The sequence below is a fragment of the Musca autumnalis genome, unplaced genomic scaffold (assembly GCF_047663935.1).
Source record: "Musca autumnalis isolate F117 unplaced genomic scaffold, ASM4766393v1 scaffold_4, whole genome shotgun sequence".
NCBI lineage: Eukaryota > Metazoa > Arthropoda > Insecta > Diptera > Muscidae > Musca > Musca autumnalis.
Window position 1 is genome coordinate 232,247,811 of NW_027411977.1, and position 23,260 is coordinate 232,271,070.

The 23,260-nt window shown below is 34.9% G+C and overlaps 2 protein-coding genes across 6 annotated transcripts in view; both read left to right on the forward strand.

Moving 5' to 3' along the window:
• Positions 1-7,453: 7,453 nt before the first annotated feature.
• On the forward strand, positions 7,454-9,929 carry LOC141403275 (uncharacterized). The gene is made up of 2 exons (XM_073985463.1): positions 7,454-7,679; positions 9,034-9,929. Exons 1-2 carry the CDS (start codon positions 7,454-7,456, stop codon positions 9,927-9,929), a joined length of 1,122 nt encoding a protein of 373 aa, XP_073841564.1.
• A 2,009-nt stretch (positions 9,930-11,938) lies between these two features.
• Positions 11,939-23,260, forward strand: part of LOC141403712 (uncharacterized) — a 517,705-nt gene continuing 506,383 nt past the window's right edge. For 4 of the 5 annotated variants that reach the window (XM_073986549.1, XM_073986554.1, XM_073986555.1 and 1 more), the window contains exon 1: positions 11,939-12,925. The gene's annotated coding sequence lies outside the window, so the exon portion shown is untranslated. Of the gene's footprint in view, positions 12,930-23,260 lie in introns of all 5 variants that reach the window. The other variant, XM_073986550.1, reaches the window with a different exon arrangement.

Below are 23,260 nucleotides of genomic sequence, written 5' to 3' on the forward strand. Positions count from 1 at the left end.
AGCCAGGCTGAATTAAAGATTTCCTATGGAAATCTCTATTCAGCCAGGCTGAATTAAAGATTTCCTATGGAAATCTCTATTCAGCCAGGCTGAATTAAAGATTTCCTATGGAAATCTCTATTCAGCCAGCCGGAATTGAAGATTACCTATAGAAATATCTATTCAGCCAGCCGGAATTGAAGATTACCTATGGAAATCTCTATTCAGCCAGCCGGAATTGAAGATTACCTATGGAAATCTCTATTCAGCCAGCCGGAATTGAAGATTTCCTATGGAAATCTCTATTCAGCCAGGCTGAATTGAAGATTTCCTGTGGAAATCTCTATTCAGCCAGGCTGAATTGAAGATTTCCTGTGGAAATCTCTATTCAGCCAGGCTGAATTGAAGATTTCCTATGGAAATCTCTATTCAGCCAGGCTGAATTGAAGATTTCCTATGGAAATCTCTATTCAGCCAGGCTGAATTGAAGATTTCCTATGGAAATCTCTATTCAGCCAGGCTGAATTGAAGATTTCCTATGGAAATCTCTATTCAGCCAGGCTGAATTGAAGATTTCCTATGGAAATCTCTATTCAGCCAGGCTGAATTGAAGATTTCCTATGGAAATCTCTATTCAGCCAGGCTGAATTGAAGATTTCCTATGGAAATCTCTATTCAGCCAGGCTGAATTGAAGATTTCCTATGGAAATCTCTATTCAGCCAGGCTGAATTGAAGATTTCCTATGGAAATCTCTATTCAGCCAGGCTGAATTGAAGATTTCCTATGGAAATCTCTATTCAGCCAGGCTGAATTGAAGATTTCCTATGGAAATCTCTATTCAGCCAGGCTGAATTGAAGATTTCCTATGGAAATCTCTATTCAGCCAGGCTGAATTGAAGATTTCCTATGGAAATCTCTATTCAGCCAGGCTGAATTGAAGATTTCCTATGGAAATCTCTATTCAGCCAGGCTGAATTGAAGATTTCCTATGGAAATCTCTATTCAGCCAGGCTGAATTGAAGATTTCCTATGGAAATCTCTATTCAGCCAGGCTGAATTGAAGATTTCCTATGGAAATCTCTATTCAGCCAGGCTGAATTGAAGATTTCCTATAAAAATCTCTATTCAGCCAGGCTGAATGGAAATCTCTATTCAGCCAGGCTGAATGGAAATCTCTATTCAGCCAGGCTGAATGGAAGATTTCCTATGGAAATCTCTATTCAGCCAGGCTGAATTGAAGATTTCCTATGGAAATCTCTATTCAGCCAGGCTGAATTGAAGATTTCCTATGGAAATCTCTATTCAGCCAGGCTGAATTGAAGATTTCCTATGGAAATCTCTATTCAGCCAGGCTGAATTGAAGATTTCCTATGGAAATCTCTATTCAGCCAGGCTGAATTGAAGATTTCCTATGGAAATCTCTATTCAGCCAGGCTGAATTGAAGATTTCCTATGGAAATCTCTATTCAGCCAGGCTGAATTGAAGATTTCCTATGGAAATCTCTATTCAGCCAGGCTGAATTGAAGATTTCCTATGGAAATCTCTATTCAGCCAGGCTGAATTGAAGATTTCCTATGGAAATCTCTATTCAGCCAGGCTGAATTGAAGATTTCCTATGGAAATCTCTATTCAGCCAGGCTGAATTGAAGATTTCCTATAAAAATCTCTATTCAGCCAGGCTGAATGGAAATCTCTATTCAGCCAGGCTGAATGGCTGAATCTCTATTCAGCCAGGCTGAATTGAAGATTTCCTATGGAAATCTCTATTCAGCCAGGCTGAATTGAAGACTTCCTAGGGAAATCTCTATTCAGCCAGGCTGATTTGAAGATTTCCTATGGAAATCTCTATTCAGCCAGGCTGATTTGAAGATTTCCTATGGAAATCTCTATTCAGCCAGGCTGATTTGAAGATTTCCTATGGAAATCTCTATTCAGCCATGCTGAATTGCAGATTTCCTATGGAAATCTCTATTCAGCCATGCTGAATTCAAGATTTCCTATGGAAATCTCTATTCAGCCGGGCTGAATTCAAGATTTCCTATGGAAATCTCTATTCAGCCGGGCTGAATTGAAGATTTCCTATGGAAATCTCTATTCAGCCGGTCTGAATTGAAGATTTCCTATGGAAATCTCTATTCAGCCGGGCTGAATTGAAGATTTCCTATGGAAATCTCTATTCAGCCGGGCTGAATTGAAGATTTCCTATGGAAATCTCTATTCAGCCGGGCTGAATTGAAGATTTCCTATGGAAATCTCTATTCAGCTGGGCTGAATTGAAGATTTCCTATGGAAATCTCTATTCAGCCGGGCTGAATTGAAGATTTCCTATGGAAATCTCTATTCAGCCGGGCTGAATTGAAGATTTCCTATGGAAATCTCTATTCAGCCGGGCTGAATTGAAGATTTCCTATGGAAATCTCTATTCAGCCGGGCTGAATTGAAGATTTCCTATGGAAATCTCTATTCAGCCGGGCTGAATTGAAGATTTCCTATGGAAATCTCTATTCAGCCGGGCTGAATTGAAGATTTCCTATGGAAATCTCTATCAGCCGGGCTGACTTGAAGATTTCCTATGGAAATCTCTATTCAGCCAGGCTGAATTAAAGATTTCCTATGGAAATCTCTATTCAGCCAGGCTGAATTAAAGATTTCCTATGGAAATCTCTATTCAGCCAGCTGAATTAAAGATTTCCTATGGAAATCTCTATTCAGCCAGGCTGAATTGAAAATTTCCTATGGAAATCTCTATTCAGCCAGGCTGAATTGAAAATTTCCTATGGAAATCTCTATTCAGCCAGGCTGAATTGAAAATTTCCTATGGAAATCTCTATTCAGCCGGGCTGAATTGAAGATTTCCTATGGAAATCTCTATTCAGCCGGGCTGAATTGAAGATTTCCTATGGAAATCTCTATTCAGCCGGGCTGAATTGAAGATTTCCTATGGAAATCTCTATTCAGCCGGGCTGAATTGAAGATTTCCTATGGAAATCTCTATTCAGCCGGGCTGAATTGAAGATTTCCTATGGAAATCTCTATTCAGCCAGGCTGAATTGAAGATTTCCTATGGAAATCTCTATTCAGCCAGGCTGAATTGAAGATTTCCTATGGAAATCTCTGAAGATTTCCTATGGAAATCTCTATTCAGCCAGGCTGAATTGAAGATTTCCTATGGAAATCTCTATTCAGCCAGGCTGAATTGAAGATTTCCTATGGAAATCTCTATTCAGCCAGGCTGAATTGAAGATTTCCTATGGAAATCTCTATTCAGCCAGGCTGAATTGAAGATTTCCTATGGAAATCTCTATTCAGCCAGGCTGAATTGAAGATTTCCTATGGAAATCTCTATTCAGCCAGGCTGAATTGAAGATTTCCTATGGAAATCTCTATTCAGCCAGGATGAATTGAAGATTTCCTATGGAAATCTCTATTCAGCCAGGCTGAATTAAAGATTTCCTATGGAAATCTCTATTCAGCCAGGCTGAATTAAAGATTTCCTATGGAAATCTCTATTCAGCCAGGCTGAATTAAAGATTTCCTATGGAAATCTCTATTCAGCCAGGCTGAATTAAAGATTTCCTATGGAAATCTCTATTTAGCCAGGCTGAATTAAAGATTTCCTATGGAAATCTCTATTCAGCCAGGCTGAATTGAAAATTTCCTATGGAAATCTCTATTCAGCCAGGCTGAATTGAAAATTTCCTATGGATATCTCTATTCAGCCAGGCTGAATTGAAGATTACCTATGGAAATCTCTATTCAGCCAGGCTGAATTGAAGATTACCTATGGAAATCTCTATTCAGCCAGGCTGAATTGAAGATTACCTATGGAAATCTCTATTCAGCCAGGCTGAATTGAAGATTACCTATGGAAATCTCTATTCAGCCAGGCTGAATTGAAGATTACCTATGGAAATCTCTATTCAGCCAGGCTGAATTGAAGATTACCTATGGAAATCTCTATTCAGCCAGGCTGAATTGAAGATTACCTATGGAAATCTCTATTCAGCCAGGCTGAATTGAAGATTACCTATGGAAATCTCTATTCAGCCAGGCTGAATTGAAGATTACCTATGGAAATCTCTTTTCAGCCAGGCTGAATTGAAGATTTCCTTTAGGAATCTCACAATGACATTTCTTCCAGAAGTATTCTTCTTTTTCTGGCGACTTTCCCTATTTAGTATAAACCACTTAGCACTTTTAATCTGACCTCCTTACATTTTAAATATTGTTCGTTTTCCTTTAACCTGGGAATTTATGTAAAGAAAACTCTACTAATTTGTTTTAATGAAAATGTCATCAGCTTCCAATTTTTAAGCAAACATTTATTTAACGTGTCCATAAAGCCAAGTTTATAGCTATGTAATTATCAGTGTAAACATAACGACAAACCTGGTTACATATTTTTAAAGCTATTGTATTTAAATGTTTACAATGTTGGGTAAGTTTCAAATTAACCCAGTTTTGAAACCATGAAAAAGTGTCAATGGAGAGGGGGGTTCATTGAGAGGGAGAGTAAATTCCACTGAGAAGAATTTTTTTTCTAAATTTTAATAAATGAAACCCCCTTCTTCGAAATACTTTTAGACTACACGTTACACTCTATTATCCGTAGCTCCAATGCTATGGGTAAAATGGGTAACCCTGTAATTTATTGATATGACACAAGACCCAACCGACCGACCCACCGCTGCCCAATTCAAGCGATTAGCACAACTTAACTAATGCATATCATAAACAATCAACAACAAATTTTAATAATAATTATGAGAAATAAAAAACAACAACAATATTTTTGGTCAGCTACTTTCATAATGAACCACCACGAGAAGCCCTTCAATTATAATTTCATATCACATCGATACGCACAATTGTTTGGTGGTGGTAGTGGTGCAAAGCATGGGGGCTCCGGCTCCCTTCAAAGTAAATGATATCTTCAGAAAAATAATAAAAAAAAAAAAACAAAAACAATACCTACTCATTCTCAACTAAACTCCACTGTTCACATTTTACAAAACAGCTGATTAAATCATCAAGAAAGGGAATTGGGGAGGGAGAGAATAATTTTTCTAATAACTCATAATTCAAACAACAACAAACGAAGTCCCCCCATAATTGGGAATCTCTTTGTTAAATACGTTCTCAAATACAGGTGTTATTTACTCTCACACTCATTAGGTGTTTGGCGCTCTCATCTACAAAACTCTTCTGTTAAATTTATGTCTCACAACAAATTGATCATTTTCCTTCGTTGTTGTTGTTGTTTATGTATGGTTTTTTAATGTTTGCCAAACCCCCTCCAAGTTAATATACGAGAGCGAACTGTTTGTTCGTTCGGTTAACAACATCAACGACGATTTCCAGTTTGCATTGGGGCAACAGTGATGTCAATTGGGCGGTTTTTTACTTTACTTTACGTTTTTTTCTAATAATCAAAAATGCAGATTTTCATAGAATATTGTCTCTGGGATTTTTATACCCTCAGCCTTTAGGCTAAGGAGGGTATATACACTTTGATACGATGAAAATGTGCCTCATCGAAATAATGGTTTTAGACCCTAAGTATGTTTGGACGAAATGTGTTTCAGACAATTTGGAGTCGATCTAGCCATGTCCGTCCGTCTGTCTGTCTGTCCTGCTGGCTGGAGCGCACGATAACTTTCGAACGGATGAACCGATTCGGTTCAAATTTTGGCTTTCGTAATATTTTGTCCAAACTTAGTTTAAGTTCGAAGATGAGCTATATCGGTCCAATCCTTCCGGTACCTCCCCCACAAAAGTTCGAAAATGTTCGGAAAATTTGTACGCACGATAACTCTTGAAGGGTGTAACCGATTTGGTCCATACTTTGCCCATCATGGAGCGTGTACCAGACTTAGATCAGGTTTTAATATGGACTCAATCGGTCCACTCCGTCGGGTACCTCCCACACAAAATTTTGGAAAAGTTCAGTTTAGGAACATCTCTCGAATCGCTTTGATTTTTGCTTTAGCAACTTGTATTCACTGCCCTCCATACGACGGTATAAGTTTCATCAGGGGCAAGTCCATACTTCCTGAGAAAATAGCCTGAAAGTTGCAAAAAAAACCCCTATGACACCGTGTGAGGAGGTTGGAGGGCAAAATAACTCTCGAACAGGTCTGCCGATTCGGTCCAAAGTTTGGCCTTAGTAATATTTTGTCCAAACATAGTTTAAGTTCGAAGATAAGCCATATTGGTCCACTCTTTCAGGTACCTCCCCCACAAAAGTTCAAAAATGTTCGGAAAAATTGTGCGTACGATAACTCTTGAAGAGAGTGGCCGAATTGGTCCATACTTTACACATCCTAATATATCTACCAGATATAGATCAGGTTCAAATATGGACTATATTTGTCCACTCCATCCGGTACCTCCCACTCAAAATTTCGGATACATGTTCACTTTAAGACCTGCTTTCGAATCACTTTGATTTTTGTTGAAGCAACTTGCATTGCTGCCTCAATTGCGATGGTAAAAGTTGTCTCAGGGGCAAGTTCATACTTCTTGAGCAAACATCCCTGAAGTTCTAAAAAACCCCTATGGTACCATATGTAGTGGCTGGAGATCCATTATTTTTAGTATCTCCTCCGCAAAACTTTTGATATTAAATACTAATCAACATTTTTGTCAGTTCAAACGCCCGAAATTCTTAAAACTCCCTAAATACATGCGTTTTTTGGAAAAAAATTGTTTCAATATACACAGGCTGAGGGTATATCTCTGTCGGCAAAGCCGACTGATACTTTTTTACTTGTTTTGTAAGAATTTTAAGGCTGCCTATCCTCCTCGATGGATCAAGCGCGATGGGGAGTTCTGGTAAGCGTGAAGATCCTAAGAGCTATACCGGCGGTAGCGTAGCTACTGGTAGGCCACCCATGCCGGTAACGTAGATGGTGAACGCTGAAGATAAGAACAATCCGTAAAGTGGGAAGTCAACGGTATAAGTTATATGCAATTGCGGTGAATGAACTGATCATATTGAGCGGTCACAAACAGCGTCTGCACTCCAGGAGGAGCTGCTGGATATGGAAAAGGAAAATTCTAAACCCTTCAGAAGGCAACGGGAAACCACTGAAGTAATATCCATGGAAAACCATACAATTATGAATACAAACCAAAATACGCGGCCCTTAGTCTCCGGCAATACAAGGGTATTAAGAATCCCCGGAGGTAAAACTAAAACAAAACTTAATATTGGTACGTGGAATGTACGCAGTCTTTACGAAGCTGGAAAATTAGCTAATGCCTTAATTGAAATGCACAGACTCCAAATCGATATAGTTGGAATATGCGAAACGTGGTGGCCAGATTGTGGAGAATTTATATCGTAAAACTCGAAAATGTTTTACTCAGGCAATCTCAACAAAACCCATAGGAATGGGGTTGGAATAATTGTAACAGACCGTATAGCAAAATATGTTACAGGATTTGTACCAAAATCAGACAGAACCATGATGATAAGAATTGATGCCAAGCCAATTACAATTAATGTTATTCAAGTTTACGCGCCTTCGTCGGATAAAAGTAGCGAAGAAGTCGAAGCATTTTACGATGAAATCGAAGAATTGCTACAACTAACAAAACAGCATGAGATAACCATTATACAAGGCGACTTTAAGGCAAAGGTTGGACGAGAAGTAGTGACCGGTGTTACTGGACAATATGGATTAGGAGAAAGGAGTGGGAGAGGCGACATGCTAATCCAATTTTGTCAGGAATATAAAATGAAAATAACAAGTACCCTGTTTTTCTTACCACCTAGAAGACTATACACCTGGAAATCCCCCCAGGACAGAAATGGAAATATAATAAGAAATAGAGTTGTGCTTTCTAGTTCGTTTAGCTGATCGATCTTTTTAGTTCAGGTCTTTTGATTGAACTAGTTCGTTCTTTAAGTTCAGTAGTTCAGTTCGTCGTTCAGCAAGCACTTTGCAATAAAACTCTCTAAAGTGTTGCACATTACCATATAGTTGACCGAAGATCCCATAAACTGTTGATAATGAATTGGGAGAGTGTTTTTCTCGTTGGTCGCAGGACAGTGTGACACAAGTTCTATTATTTTTTTTGAATTCTAGCTCATCAACTATGTGTAGCGCATAATGACCTTTTGCTACCACTTTGCCTATCAATTTCGTCAAGCTTTTTCATAGGAGGAGGTCTCCGGATGTTGAGAGCTTGTACTTGGCAATTCTACTCCAACCGCGTCAGATTCCAAGTTCAGAGTCCTGTGTGTTTGCTGCCGTTTCAAGAGGCGGTCACTGCCTTTCCACCACCAAAGAAATATGATGATGCTTTGTCTTCATGTGTATACTTAAACTGCCAATGTACCCTCCAGCAGTACTCAAGGATGTGTGTGATGTCGCTCTTTTAGAATCATTTTCCTTAAAATGCATCCAAATTCCACTATATTTTCTGTTTTCAGACATATTATTTTCAAGAACAAATTTGCACTCTTCGATTGAGAAAAACTAGCAAAATGTAATTGTTACACCCTGCGTTTACACATGACAGGACAGTTGAGTACATGTATTAATTGTCAAAAACCCAAAACTTGCCTGTGTGATGTAGGCGTCTAGACGACTGCAAAAACAGTTGTCAAATTATGAATGAAAATCGTCGATTTGTTTTTGTTTTCCGTTCACATATTTTGTTTTTGTTCATGTTCTTTTGTTTTCAACAAATTTCAATTATTATCTCACTTGTTTTACAAAAATGTCAAAAATTTGTTAACCCTACTTTCTGTGAAAAAATTATGGATAGCTGACAAATGTATGTATGTGTTAGTAAATCAGAGTTTGAAGACAAATTGTATGGTGCAAACGCCGGTTGAAACAACTGACATTTCTTTCGTTCTTTTACTGAACTACTGAACTATAAAGAACGACTTCGAGTGATCTAGTTCAGTCGTTCTTTGAGGTGAGTCGTTCAATTGAACTAGTTCGTTCGCGAACTACACAACTCTAATAAGAAACCAAATTAATTTTGTTATTGTTAATAAACGCTATTGCGAAAACATCAACATATCCTGGAGCAGACGTACCATCAGATCACAATCTTTTTATGGGAAACATTTACATCAAACTTAGTGCACCAGCAAAGAAAAAACAACACCGTAAATTTGACATTGGGAAACTTGACAACCCAGCTACTAAATTAAGCGTAAGAGACCTTATAAACTTAGAATTGAATAGCGTTAATAGAAATGATGTGGAACATATTTGGGGCGAAGTCAAAAATACTCTTCAAACCATAGGACAAAACAATCTGGGAAATTACAAAAGATCAAAAGACAAAGACTGGATGACAAATGAAATACAAGAACTCCTTAGCGAAAGACGACGATACAAAAACTCGTATTACGAAATGTATTGGGAACTAAACAGGGAGATTCAAATGAAAATTCGAGCTGCAAAAATCAGACATATTAATAGCCAATGCCAGGAGATCGAAACATTACAAAACTTACACGATGATTTTAATTTACACAAGAAATTGAAAGAGGCAACTGGTATATATCATAAAACTATGTCGCCAGTTCTGTATAACAATAATAATGAACCTGCCTTTGAGAATGCAGAGAAACAAGCAATTTGGAAGAACTACATTCAAAGCCTATTTACAGACGTCAACAGATCAAGTTTTAATAACCAATCAGCACAACCGATGACTGGAACAAACATTACTAAGAGCGAGGTAGAATCTGCTATCACATCTCTAAAAACTAGGAAAGCAACAGGACCGGATGAAATTCCTTCAGAAATGCTAAAACTCATGGATGAAAATAATATTGGCCTGCTAACAAGGTTAATGAATCATGTATATAATACATGTCACTACCCTCAAGACTGGCTAAAATCATTTTTTCCAAAGAAAAGTCATGCTAAACACTGTGGTGACAACTTTTATCAGCTTAACGAGCCTCGCTCTTAAAATATTCCTTAAAATTATACATAACAGAATTTATAAAAAATGTGAACAAGCTATGAGTGTAAATCAATTCGGCTTCAAAGAGGGTATGGGGACGAGGGAAGCATTATATTGTTTTCAGGTCCGTATTCAAAAATGTCGAGAGGCTAACAAGGACATTTTGTATGCTTCATCGACTATGAGAAAGCATTTGACACAGTGAACCATGACGAATTAATGGAAATACTTTCGTCAATTGGGATAGATGACAAAGAACTCAGGTGCATTCGAAGTCTGTACTGGCATCAAACTGCACAGATTGATGTCAACGGCAATTTTACCGACGATATACCGATATCAAGAGGGGTTAGGCAAGGTTGTATCTTATCTCCGTTGCTATTTAACATATAATCAGAGTGAATTTTCCAAGAATCCGTCAAAAATATAAAAGAAGGAATAAAACAACATCCGATATGCAGATGGCACCAAAGTATTAGCCGATAGTATATCCGGACTTCAAAAACTAGTAAATGAACTCACTTCACGCAGCGAATCATATGGTCTTAAAATTATCACACACAAAACAAAAATGACGATTGTTAGTAAGAAAAATCCGCACAATGAAACTATGTTAAATATAAACAACGCACACGTCGAGAGAGTACAATGTTTTAAATACCTCGGGGTTCTAATTAATAACCAATGGGATCCCTCATAGGAAATAAGATGTCGCATAGAAATGGCAAGAGATGCATTTTTCAAATATAAAAGAATTTTGACCAACCATGATATAAACATTGAGACCAAAGTACGATTTATTAAATGTTATGTATGGTCAGTCTTATTATACGCTGCAGAAGTCTGGACCATTAAAGCTGCTGACATAAAAAGACTAGAAGCTTTCGAAATGTGGATTTATCGAAGAGTATGAAAAATACCTTGGACTGCACACGTCACAAATCTCGAAGTACTGACAAAAATGAACCAACGGAGAGAACTTGTATCTGTCATCAAAAAAACGAAAAACGGCATACTTAGGACACATCATGCGACATGGAAAGTATAAGCTCCTGCAGGCAATGCTTAAAATGACCATTGAAGGACGCCATACCAGAGGCAGAAAAGAGAGGACTGGACAAATATCAACAACACGGCTTATCTTCTAGTATATCAAGAAATAGAAGCAGTTTTGAAAGAATTGTCAATAATTTATAAATGTTATGAAAATATATCACATTTGTAATCTATGTACATATATAATTGAAATGTAATATGCTACAATTGTAATTATTTATAAAATCCACGTTTATTGGTCTAGGGGTCCATGGAAAAAATTATTTATAAAATCCACGTTTATTGGTCTGGGGGTCCATAGAAAAAATTATGGAACAAGTTGAATTGACGCACTATGCTCAAAAAAGTTTTTTTAATTTCAATTGTATTTATTTTAATTAGCCGGCCTTCGGCCGGAGATTTAAGGCTTTCTGCTATGGACAGGTTCAAATCTAAGGCACGGGAACAACTATTTTTAAATTTAAAATTTTTCTCTTATCAGCTGGCCTTTAACAAAGGAATTTTTGGAACTTCAAAGGCCCATATCTCGGGAAGTATGGACTTCCGCAACAAATGTTATATATATTTGTGATCAGGGTGACGAGATCTACCTGTGATAAAAATCTCATTTCGATCCGAGTATAGTTGGCCAGCTCGTCTTATGCCAAAATTATTTATAAAATCCACGTTTATTGGTCTAGGGGTCCATGGAAAAAATTATTTATAAAATCCACGTTTATTGGTCTAGGGGTCCATGGAAAAAATTATTTATAAAATCCACGTTTATTGGTCTAGGGGTCCATGGAAAAAATTATTTAAAAGATTCAAGTTTATTACTAAAATCAACGCACCATCGACTTTCTAATAAACCCCCCTGCCTATTGGGAGCCACTTAAACGTTTTTCACACATCACAAAGTTGACATCACTAAATTTGGGGGACCCCAGCACATGTTGGCGCTGGGTGTTTTTATTCTTCTTTTGTTGTTGCTGTTCTTGTTGTGCTTGTCAACGACGCGCCGCAACCCATCATCAACGTCTCGCAGTGGTTGTTTTGCGCAACGTCGAACAGTTAAATGCCGACAATGGTTCGTAAGTGATTTGGAAACGGAGAATTTTTAGTTAAGTTGTTTGTTTTTGCGTGCGCAGTTTTTTTCCCTGTTACTCCTGAAGAAAAAATGAAAAGCAAAAAAATTAAAAATAAATACAAAAAAAAAGAAAATAGATATCCAATGAAAGCCACAACAAAAACGCGGTCCGTCGTCTCGGAAATAGAAATGTCAGAAAAGAATGTGTAAAATAAATATTGGAGAAAAAAATTAAGTGAAATATTCGAAAGAAAGAAAGTAAACAAAACAAAAAATAAATTTCAATTTTACGCCCGCCAGCAGAAAGAAAATATCAATTTTAATCAGAAAAGGAAATGTTTAAAAATAAATAAAAATACAAAAAAAAAAATCCAAGAGATAAAAATAAATAAAAGAAAAATAATACAAAAATAAAAAAAAAATATTTGGCAAGATAAGGCCAGTCTGTGTTTTGGAAGTGTAAAAGAGAGTGGGAGAGAAATATTAAAAAAATAAAAATAATAATAATGAATTATTTTTAACAGAAAATATTAATGTGAAATTATTTTTAATAAATAAATTAGTGGGGGAAAAATATAAACAAATTTTGTCAAAATATCAAACAAAATTTTGTACAACAACAATAACAACAACGGCTCCAACACAACACAATACAAGACCAACATCAGCACCATCATCAACAACAACAAGAACGGCAACAAACCCAAGCAAGCACTCTCCACAAAACCCCAACAACAAACCCCGTCTCCACACAACACGAGTGAGCATAACCACTTCGTCATATTCAAAACAAAACACAACCGAGCCAGTCATTGAGAACGGGGAGCAAGTGTGACGATTGTGTGTGAGATCGAGAGAGAGACAAAACCTAACAAAAAAAGTAGGTAAACGAATTTTAATTTTTAATTAAACGAAGCATTTATTAATTCTCTCTTCGGGTTTAAATTGCATGATAGAGAGAAATGTGTGTGAGAGAATAGTAAACAACCAAAGAAACCTTCATTTCCTCCTTTTGTTAATGTAGTTCACGTATTAAGTATCCACAATGTTTTCTTTTTCTTTCTTTCTATCTTTTCTTTTTCTCCATATGATGAGAATATGTTTGTTGTTGTTGTTGTTAGTTTTATTACTGCTGCTACTGGTGATGTAGTTGTTTTTTTGTTGTTGCTATTATTATTAATAGATCACTAATTTCATTTCAAAGCACTAAACATATGACAGCTGTCATCTGTCAAAATACACTACAATACCCGTGGATGTTTTTTTATAGTTAGTTGTTGTTGTTGTTGCTGGTTGTGGTGGGTGGAGAAAGGAGACACCGGTGAGGTTAAAATTGAACATGCACTTGTTCATGGCCTCCTTGGTTACCACCCTCTACCAGTAGCATGATTGTTTATGTTTTTTTGGGAGGGGGGATTACTAAGTAAACAAAGGTAGATGTACGTTGGAGGATTTATTAAAGAATTTTAGGAGGCTTTTTTTAGAGGCCTCAAAGGTGGATTTTTTGAAGATTTTTATGTGGATTTTTTAAAGCATTTTTAGGAGGCTTCGAACGTGGATTTATTGGAGATTTTTAGAAAGATTTTTAATGAATTTTTAGGAGACTTCAAACGTGGTTTTATTCAAGATTTTTAGGAAGATTTTTTATGAATTTTTAGGAGGCCTCGAATGTGCATTTATTAATGATTTTTAGGAGGATTTTTTAATGAATTTTTAGGAGGCCTTGAACGTGGATTTTTAGAAGATTTTTATGAGGCCTCGAACATGGATTTTTTTTAAAGATTTTTTTATAAGTTTTTAGGATGCCTCGAATGTGGATTTATTGGAGATTTTTAGAAAAAATTTTAGGAGGCCTCGAAAGTGGAATTTTTTAGAGATTTTTAAAGGGATTTTTTAATGAATGTTTAGGAGGCCTCAAATGTGGATTTATTAAAGATTGTTAGGAGGAATTTTTTAGGAGGCCTCAAATGTGGCTTTATTAAGGATTTTTTAATGAATTTTTAGGAGGTCTCAAACGTGGATTTATTGAAAATTTTTAGGAAGATTTTTTAATGAATTTTTAGGGTGCCTCGAAAGTGGATTTATTAATGATTTTTAGGAGGATTTTTAAACGAATTTTTAGGGTCCGCAACTGTGGATTTATTCACGATTTTTAAGAGTATTTTTAATGATTTTGATTGATTTGTTTAAAGATTTTTAGGAGGTTTTTTTTTATAAATTTTTAGGAGGCCTCGAATGTGGATTTTTTAAAGATTTTTATGAGGATTTTTAATGAAAATTTAGAAGGCCTCGAACGTTGATTTATTTGAGATTTTTAGAAGAAATTTTAGGAGGCCTCGACAGTGGAATTTTTTTGAGATTTTTAAAGGGATTTTTTAATGAATGTTTAGGAGGCCTCGAACGTGGATTTATTAAAAATTTTTAAGGAGGATTTTTTAATGCATTTTTAGGAGGCCTCGAATGTGGATTTATTAAAGATTTTTAGGAGGAATTTTTTAAACATTTTTAGGAGGCCTCAAATGTGGCTTTATTAAGGATTTTTTAATGAATTTTTAGGAGGTCTCAAACGTGGAATTTTTAAAGATTTTTAAAAGGATTTTTTAATGAATATTTAGGAGGTCTCAATCGTGGATTTATTGAAAATTTTTAGGAAGATTTTTTAATGAATTTTTAGGAGTCCTCGAAACTGGATTTATTATTGATTTTTAGGAGGATTTTTTAACGAATTTTTAGGGTCCTCAACTGTGGATTTATTCAAGATTTTTAGGAGTATTTTTAATGATTTTTTTGGAAAGCCTCGAACGTTTATTTTTTTAAAGATTTTTAGAAGGTTTTTTTTTATAAATTTTTAGGAGGCCTCGAATGTGGATTTTTTTAAGATTTTTATGAGGATTTTTAATGAAGGCCTCAAACGTTGATTTATTGGAGATTTTTAGAAGAAATTTTAGGAGGCCTCGAAAGTGGAATTTTTTAGAGATTTTTAAAGGGATTTTTTAATGAATGTTTAGGAGTCCTCGAACGTGGATTTATTAAAGATTTTTAGGAGGATTTTTAATGCATTTTTAGGAGGCTTCGAATGTGGATTTATTAAAGATTTTTAGGAGGAATTTTCAATACATTTTTAGGAGGCCTCAAATGTGGATTTATTGAAGATTTTTAGGAAGATTTTTTAATGAATTTTTAGGAGGCCTCGAAAGTGGATTTTTGATTTTTAGGAGGATTTTTTGATGAATTGTTAGGGTCCTCAACTGTATATTTATTCAAGATTTTGAGGAGGATTTTTTATTGAATTTTTAGGAGACCTCAAATGTGGCTTTACTAAGGATTTTTTAATGCATTTTTAGGAGGCCTCAAACGTGGATTTTTTAAATATTTTCAGAAGGATTTTTAATGAATTTTTAGGAGGCCTCGAACATGGATTTTTTAAATATTTTCAGGAGGATTTTTAATGAATTTTTAGGATGCCTCGAACGTGGATTTTCTAAAGATTTTTAGCAAGATTTTAATGCATTTTTAGGAGGCCTCAAACGTGGATTTATTAAATATTTTCAGCAGGATTTTTAATGAATTTTTAGGTGGCCTCGAACATGGATTTATTCAAGATTTTTAGGAGGATTTTTTAATGAATTTTTAGAAGGCCTCGAACGTAGATTTTTAGGAAAATTTTTTATGAATTTTAAGAAGGCCTCTAACTTGGATTTTTTTAAAGATTTTAAGGGGATTTTTTATGACTTTTTAAGCGGCATCGAACGTGGATTGATTAAATATTTTTAGGAGGACTTTTTAACGAATTTTCAGGAGGACTTGAACGTGAATTTATTAAAGATTTTTATGTGGATTTTTTAAAGAATTTTTGGGAGGTGTTTTACAGAATTGTTAAGATGCCTCAAATGTGGATTTATTAGTGATTTTTACGAGAATTTTTTAAAGAATTTTTATGAGGGGTTTTTTAAGCATTTTTAGGAGGATTTTTCAAAGAATGTTAAGAGGATTTTTAACGAATTTTTAGGAGGATTTTCAAGAGGCCTCAAAGAGGGATTTTTAAAGATTTTCAGGAGGACTTTCAAAGAATCTTTAAGGGGATTTTTTTAAAAGAATTCTTAGGGGATTTTTTTTAAGAATTTTTAGAAAGCCCCACAGGTATTTTTTAAAGATTTTCAGGAAGATTTTTAAAGAATTTTTAGGGTGATTTTTTAAAGAATTTTTACTAGGATTTTTTTAAAGAATTTTTAGTAGTGCACACCGGTGGATTTAATAAAGATTTGCAGGAGGATTTTAAAGAATTTTGGGAGGATTTTTTAAAGAATTTTTTGGAGGATTTTTTCAAAGAGTTTTAAGAGGATTTGTGAAGAATTTTAGGAGGATTTTGTAAAGAATTTTTATCAGGATTATTTGAAGTTTTTTATGAGGATTTTTCATTAAAGATTTGCAGGAGGATGTTTAAAGAATTTTAGGACAATTTTTTAAATAGTTTTAGGAAGATTTTTCAAAGAATTTTAAGAGGATTTTTTTAACAAATTTTTAGGAGGATTTTCAAGAGGCCTCAATGATGGATTTATTAAAGGCTTTCAGGAGGACTTTTAAAGAATCTTTAAGGTGATTTTTTTAAGAATTTTTAGGAAGCCCCACAGTTGGATTTATTAAAGATTTTCAGGAGGATTTTTAAAGAATTTTTAGGATGATTTTTTATGGAATTTATAAAAGTTTGCAGGTGGATTTTAAAGAATTTTAGGAGGATTTTTTAAAGAATTTTAGGAGGATTTTTCAAAGAATTTTGTAAGAATTTTGGGAGGCTTCGCCTGTGGATTTTTTAAAGATTTTTAAGAGAATTCTTTTAAAGAATTTTTAGGAGGCCTCCTCGGTGGATTTATTACAGATTTTCAGGAGGATTTTTTTAGAAGAATTTTTACTTGGATTTTTTAAAGAATTTTAGGAGAATTTTTTAAAGAACTGTACTAGGCTTTTTTAAAGAATTTTTAGAGAATTTTTAAAGAATTTTTTAAAAGATTTTTAGGAGGCCTCACCAGTGGAATTTATTTCAAAGAATTTTATGAAGCCTCACTGGTGGATTTATTAAAGATTTTTAAGAGGATTTTTTAAAGAATTTTTAGAAGGATTTTTGGAAGGTTTTTTTTAAGATTTATTAAAGATTTGGTGGATTTATTAACGATTTTTAAGAGGATTTTTTAAAGAATTTTTAGAAGGATTTTTTGGAAGGGTTTTTTTTAAGAATTTTAGGAGGCTTCACCGGTGGATTTACTAAATTTTTTAGTGGGATTTTTAAAGTATTTTTTTAAGAGGCCTCACTAGTAGATTTATTAAAGATTTTAATTAGGATTTTGAAAGAATTTTTATGAGAATTTCTTGAAACATTTTTATGAGGATTTTTAAAAAGAATTTTAGGAGACCTCATGGGTGGATTTGTTAAAGATTTTTAGGAGGTTTTTAAGAGGATTTACCAAAGATGTTTTGGGAGGATGTTTAAAGAATTTCAAGAGGATTTATTTAAAGATTTTTAGGGGGTATCTACGGCGGGATTTTTAAAGAAACTTTAGGATGATTTTTTAACGAATTTATTAAAGATTTTTTGGAGGATTTTAATGAATTTTCAAGTGACCTCAAACGAGGATATTTTAAAGATTTTTAGGAGGCCTCAAAGGTGAATTTTTTTAAAGATTTTTATTTATTAAAAATTTGTAGAAATTTTTTTTAAGAATTTTTATTAAAGATTTTAAGGAGGATTTTTCAAAGAATTTTTAGGATGTCTCAGCGAGGGACTTATTTAAGGTTATAAGGATGATTTTTTAAATAAATTTAAAGGGGCCTCATCGGAGGCTTTTCAAAGACTTTTAGGATTTAGTGGATTTATTAAACGTTCTTAACAAATCCCCGTTTTGTGGTCTTTGGGTCCATGGAAAAATATTCTTTAAATATTCTTTAAAAAATCCACGTTTTGTGGTCTTTGGGTCCATGGAAAAATATTCTTTAAATATTCTTTAAAAAATCCACGTTTTGTGGTCTTTGGGTACATGGGAAAATATTCTTTGTTTAAAAAAAAATACACGTTTTGTGGTTTTTGTATCCATGGGCAAATATTCATTAAAATTCTTTAAAAAATCTAAGTTTTCTGGACTTTGGGTCCATAGAAAAAATATTCTTTAAAAATCCACATTTAGTGGTCTTTGGGATGGGTTTTTATAGAAAACATTTTCTCAGGATCCTGAGAATGGTTTTTTCTATAGAAAGAATTTTCTCAGGTCACTGAGAAAGGTTTTTTCTATAGAAAAAATTTTCTCAGGTCCCTGAGAAAGGTTATTTCTATAGAAAAAAATGTTCTCAGGTCCCTGAGAATAGTTTTTTCTATAGAAAAAAATTTCTCAGTTTCCGGAGAATGGTTGAAACAATTTTTCTCAGGTCCCTGAGAATGGTTTTTTCTATAGAAAAAAATTTCCTCAGGTCATTGAGGTGGGTTTTTTCTATCGAAAAAATTTCCTCAGGTCCCTGAGGAGGGTTTTTTCTATAGTAAAAATTTCATCAGGTCCATGAGGTGGGTTTTTTCTATCGAAAAATGTCCTCAGGTCCCTGAGGTGGGTTTTTTCTATAAAAAAATTGCCTCAGGTCCCTGAGGTGGGTTTTTTCTATAGAAAAAATTTCCTCAGGTCCCTGAGGTGGGCTTTTTCTATAGAAAAAATTTCTCAGGCCCCTTGGGTGGGTTTTTTCTATAGAAAAAATTTCTCAGGTCCCTGAGAATGTTTTTTCTATAGAAAAAATTTCATCAGGAAAAAAAGGAAAGGAAAGGTCCCTGAGGTGGGTTTTTTCTACAGAAAAAATTTCCTCAGGTCACTGAGGTGGGTTTTTTCTATCGAAAAAATTTCCTCAGCTCCCTGAGGTGGGTTTTTTCTATAAAAAAAATTGCCTCAGGTCCCTGAGGGGGGTTTTTTCTATAGAAAAAATTTCGTCAGGTCCCTGAGGTGGGTTTTTTCTATAGAAAAAATTTCCTCAGGTCCCTGAGGTGGGTTTTTTCTATAGAAAAAATTTCCTCAGGTCCCTGAGGTGGGTTTTTTCTATAGAAAAAATTTCTCAGGTCCCTGAGGTGGGTTTTTTCTATAGAAAAAATTTCTCAGGTCCCTGAGGTGGGTTTTTTCTATAGAAAAAATTTCTCAGGTCCCTGAGAATGTTTTTTCTATAGAAAAAATTTCATCAGGAAAAAAAGGAAAGGAAATTTTTTCTATAGAAAAAATTTCATCAGGAAAAAAAGGAAAGGAAATTTTTTCTATAGAAAAAACCCTCCTCAGGGACCTGAAGAAATTTTTTCTATAGAAAAAACCCTTCTCAGCGACCTGAGAAAATGTTTTCTATTGAAAAAACCCTCCTCAGGGACCTGAGGAAATTTTTTCTATAGAAAAAACCCTCCTCATGGACCTGATGAAATTTTTACTATAGAAAAAACCCTCCTCAGGGACCTGAGAAAAATTTTTTCTATAGAAAAAAACCCGCTCATAGATATGAGGAATTTTTTCTATAGGGACCTGAGGAATTTGTTTCTATAGAAAAGACCATCCTCAGGGACCTGAGGAAATTTTTTCTATAGAAAAAACCCTCCTCTGGGACCTGAAGAAATTTTTTCTATAGATAAAAACCCTTCTCAGGGACCTGAGAAAAATTTTTTCTATAGAAAAAAACCCGCTCATAGATATGAGGAATTTTTTCTATAGGGACCTGAGGAATTTGTTTCTATAGAAAAGACCATCCTCAGGGACCTGAGGAAATTTTTTCTATAGAAAAAACCCTCCTCTGGGACCTGATGAATTTTTTCTATAAAAAAAACCCTCCTCAGGTACCTGAGGAAATTTTTTCTATAGAAAAAAACCCTCCTCAGGGACCCGGAGAAATTTTTTCTATAGAAAAACCCCTCCTCAGGGACCTGAAGAAATTTTTTCTATAGAAAAAACCCTCCTCAGGGACCTGAGGAAATTTTTTCTATAGAAAAAACCCACCGCAGGGACCTGAGGAAATTTCTTCTATAGAAAAAACCCTCCTCAGGGACCTGAGGAAATTTTTCCTATAGAAAAAACCCCCCTCAGGGACCTACAGGAAAAACCCTCCTCAGGTACCTGAGGAATTTTTTCTATAGCAAAAACTCTCCTCAGGGACCTGAGAAAATTTTTTCTATAGAAAAGACCCTGCTCAGGGACCTGAGGAAATTTTTTCTGTAGAAAAAAACCCTCCTCAGGGACCTGTGGAAATTTTTTCTATAGAAAAAACCCTTCTCAGGGACCTGAGGAAATTTTTTCTATAGAAAAAACCCTCCTCAGGGACCTGAAGAAATTTTTTCTATAGAAAAAACCCTCCTCAGGGACCTGAGGAAATTTTTCCTATAGAAAAAACCCTCCTCAGGGACCTGAGGAAATTTTTTCTGTAGAAAAAAAAATACTCAATTGCCTAAGAATGTCTTTTTCTATAGAATTTTTGTATAGAAAAAAAATGGTTTAGGGTATCGCCCCTTCTACTACGTGTTTCCCAAAAACCTGTATTTGTTCTAGCGTTTTTATTATTTCTAATTTGTTGGTAAATGATCACGTTTTTCGTTTTGCTTTCGTCCAATATTTGAAATATTGGTACATTTGTTGTTTCGTGTTTCTTCCACTTTTTGTCATTTCGAATGAGTTCTCAAATATTTCAAATTCTTTGTTAGCTTCGAAATAATATTAATTTATGTTATGCCTTCAGGTTGTTAATTCTTTGGGTTAGGCGTTTTGGATATCTGACGATTTAGTTTAATTTTTTTTTCGTTTGGGTGTTTCGGTGATCCATAAAAGTGTCAACATAAAATCTGTCTAAAATAACATGATAAGCATTTATTTTAAATTTTACTTTAACAAACAAATAGACAGCAACAATAAAAAACGGAGGCATGTCAGTACCATGCTGTCATTAGGCCCAGCAAAACGAAGCGGTTGTCTATATGTTTTTGATTAAGGCACATGTCAAAATGAAAATTTCAAAATGCTATTCCGTCACTGTTTTGATCTTTCAATCACATCCCAGCCCATTACGCTAATGTGGGTCATGAAAAATTGTTGTAAAAGGAAATATCAAAACTGTAATGAAGTCTTTTCATAATTTTTTTTTTTTTTTTGTAATGAATCATTCATTTTAATGAAACTTCTCAACCATCGCTCAAACGTCTCGATTCGATTCGTTTTGGCTCTTAACAACTCTTGTTTTCCATATTAGAAACCCACAACGGCCGCCAATAATGAAGTAAATCGTCACATTCTTTTTCTTCTTATGGCCATTTCCACATTTCAAAATTGAGTGGAAATAGTCGTTGTAACCATTTATGGTGGGTGCTCCGAACACTTGCAGTTAATAAGCCAGTTAATAAACAAAGTGTCCGGCGTTAGACCGTTACACTGCGCCGCATAGAACTGCAGGAAATTACATCGTTTTGGTTTTTGCTGCTTATAAAAGGGCATTCTTAAGTGGCTATGAATTTGGTTAATGGGTTATTGAACAAAACAAAAAACAATATTGACATTTGGAACGTGTCTAAAAAGAGGTTTTATAATGGTTATGTCAAGAATGACTTTACAGGTAGACTGTGACAGGGCTTCAATGTCAAACAAGCACGAACTTGCGGGCACAACAACGAACAGACAACAGGTCTTTTAATAAAAGACAACTTGAAGAATATCAGGCCTTTTTATGAAAAACAAGTAAATATGTTTTTTCCCTATAGAAAAAAACATTCTCAGGCACGGAGAAATTTTTTCCAATAGAAAAAAACGATTTTCCAGGAAATTAGAACAGTTTTTCTATGGACAAAAGGTCATAAGGAAATTTTTTCTATAGAAAAAACCATCCTCAGTGAAACGAAGAAATTTTTTCTATAGAAAAAAACATCTTCAGGCAACTGAGAAAATTTTTTCTATAGAAAAACCATCTTCAGGCAACTGAGGAATTTGTTTCTATAGAAAAAACCATCCTCAGGCAACTGAGGAACTTTTTTCTTTAGAAAAAACCATCCTCAGGGACCTGAGGAAATTTTTTCTATAGAAAAAACCATCCTCAGACAACTGGGGCAATTTTTTTCTATAGACAAAAACCATAGTCAGGCAACTAAGGAATTTTTTTCTATAGAAAAAACCATCCTCAGGAACCTGAGGAAATTTTTTTCTATAGAAAAAACCCACCTCAGGGACGTGAGGAAATTTTTTCTATCGAAAAAACCATCCTCAGGCAACTGAAGAAATTTTTTCTATCGAAAAAACCATCCTCAGGCATCTGAAGAATTTTTTTCTATAGAAAAAACCATCCTCAGGCAACTGAGGAAATTTTTTCTATAGAAAAAACCATCCTCAGGCAACTGAGGAAATTTTTTCTATAGAAAAAACCATCCTCAGGCAACTGAGGAAATTTTTTCTATAGAAAAAACCATCCTCAGGCAACTGAGGAAATTTTTTCTATAGAAAAAACCATCCTCAGGCAACTGAGGAAATTTTTTCTATAGAAAAAACCATCCTCAGGGACCTGAGGAAATTTTTTCTATAGAAAAAACCATCCTCAGGCAACTGAGGAAATTTTTGCTATAGAAAAACCATCCTCAGGAAACTGAGGAAATTTTTTCTATAGAAAAAACCGTCCTCAGGCAACTGAGGAAATTTTTTCTATAGAAAAAACCATCCTCAGGCAACTGAGGAAATTTTTTCTATAGAAAAAACCATCCATAGGCAACTGAGGAATTTTTTCTATAGAAAAAACCATCCTCAGGAAACTGAGCATATTTTTATACCCTCAGCCTTTAGGCTATGAAGGGTATATACACTTTCATACGGGCAAAATGTGCCTCATCGAAATAATGGTTTTAGACCCCAAGTATGTTTGGACGAAATGTGTTCCAGACAATTTGGAGTCGATTGAGTAATGTCCGTCCGTCTGTCTGTCTGTCTGGCTGGCTGGAGCGCACGATAACTCTCGAACGGATAAACCGATTCGGTTCAAATTTTGGCTTTCGTAATATTTTACCCAAACTTAGTTTAAGTTCGAAGATGGGCTATATCGGTCCACTCCTTCCGGTACCTCCCCCACAAAAGTTCGAAAATGTTCGGAAAATTTGTGCGCACGATAACTCTTGAAGGGAGTAACCGATTTGGTCCATACTTTGCCCATCGTGGAGCGTGTACCAGACTTAGATAAGGTTTCAATATGGACT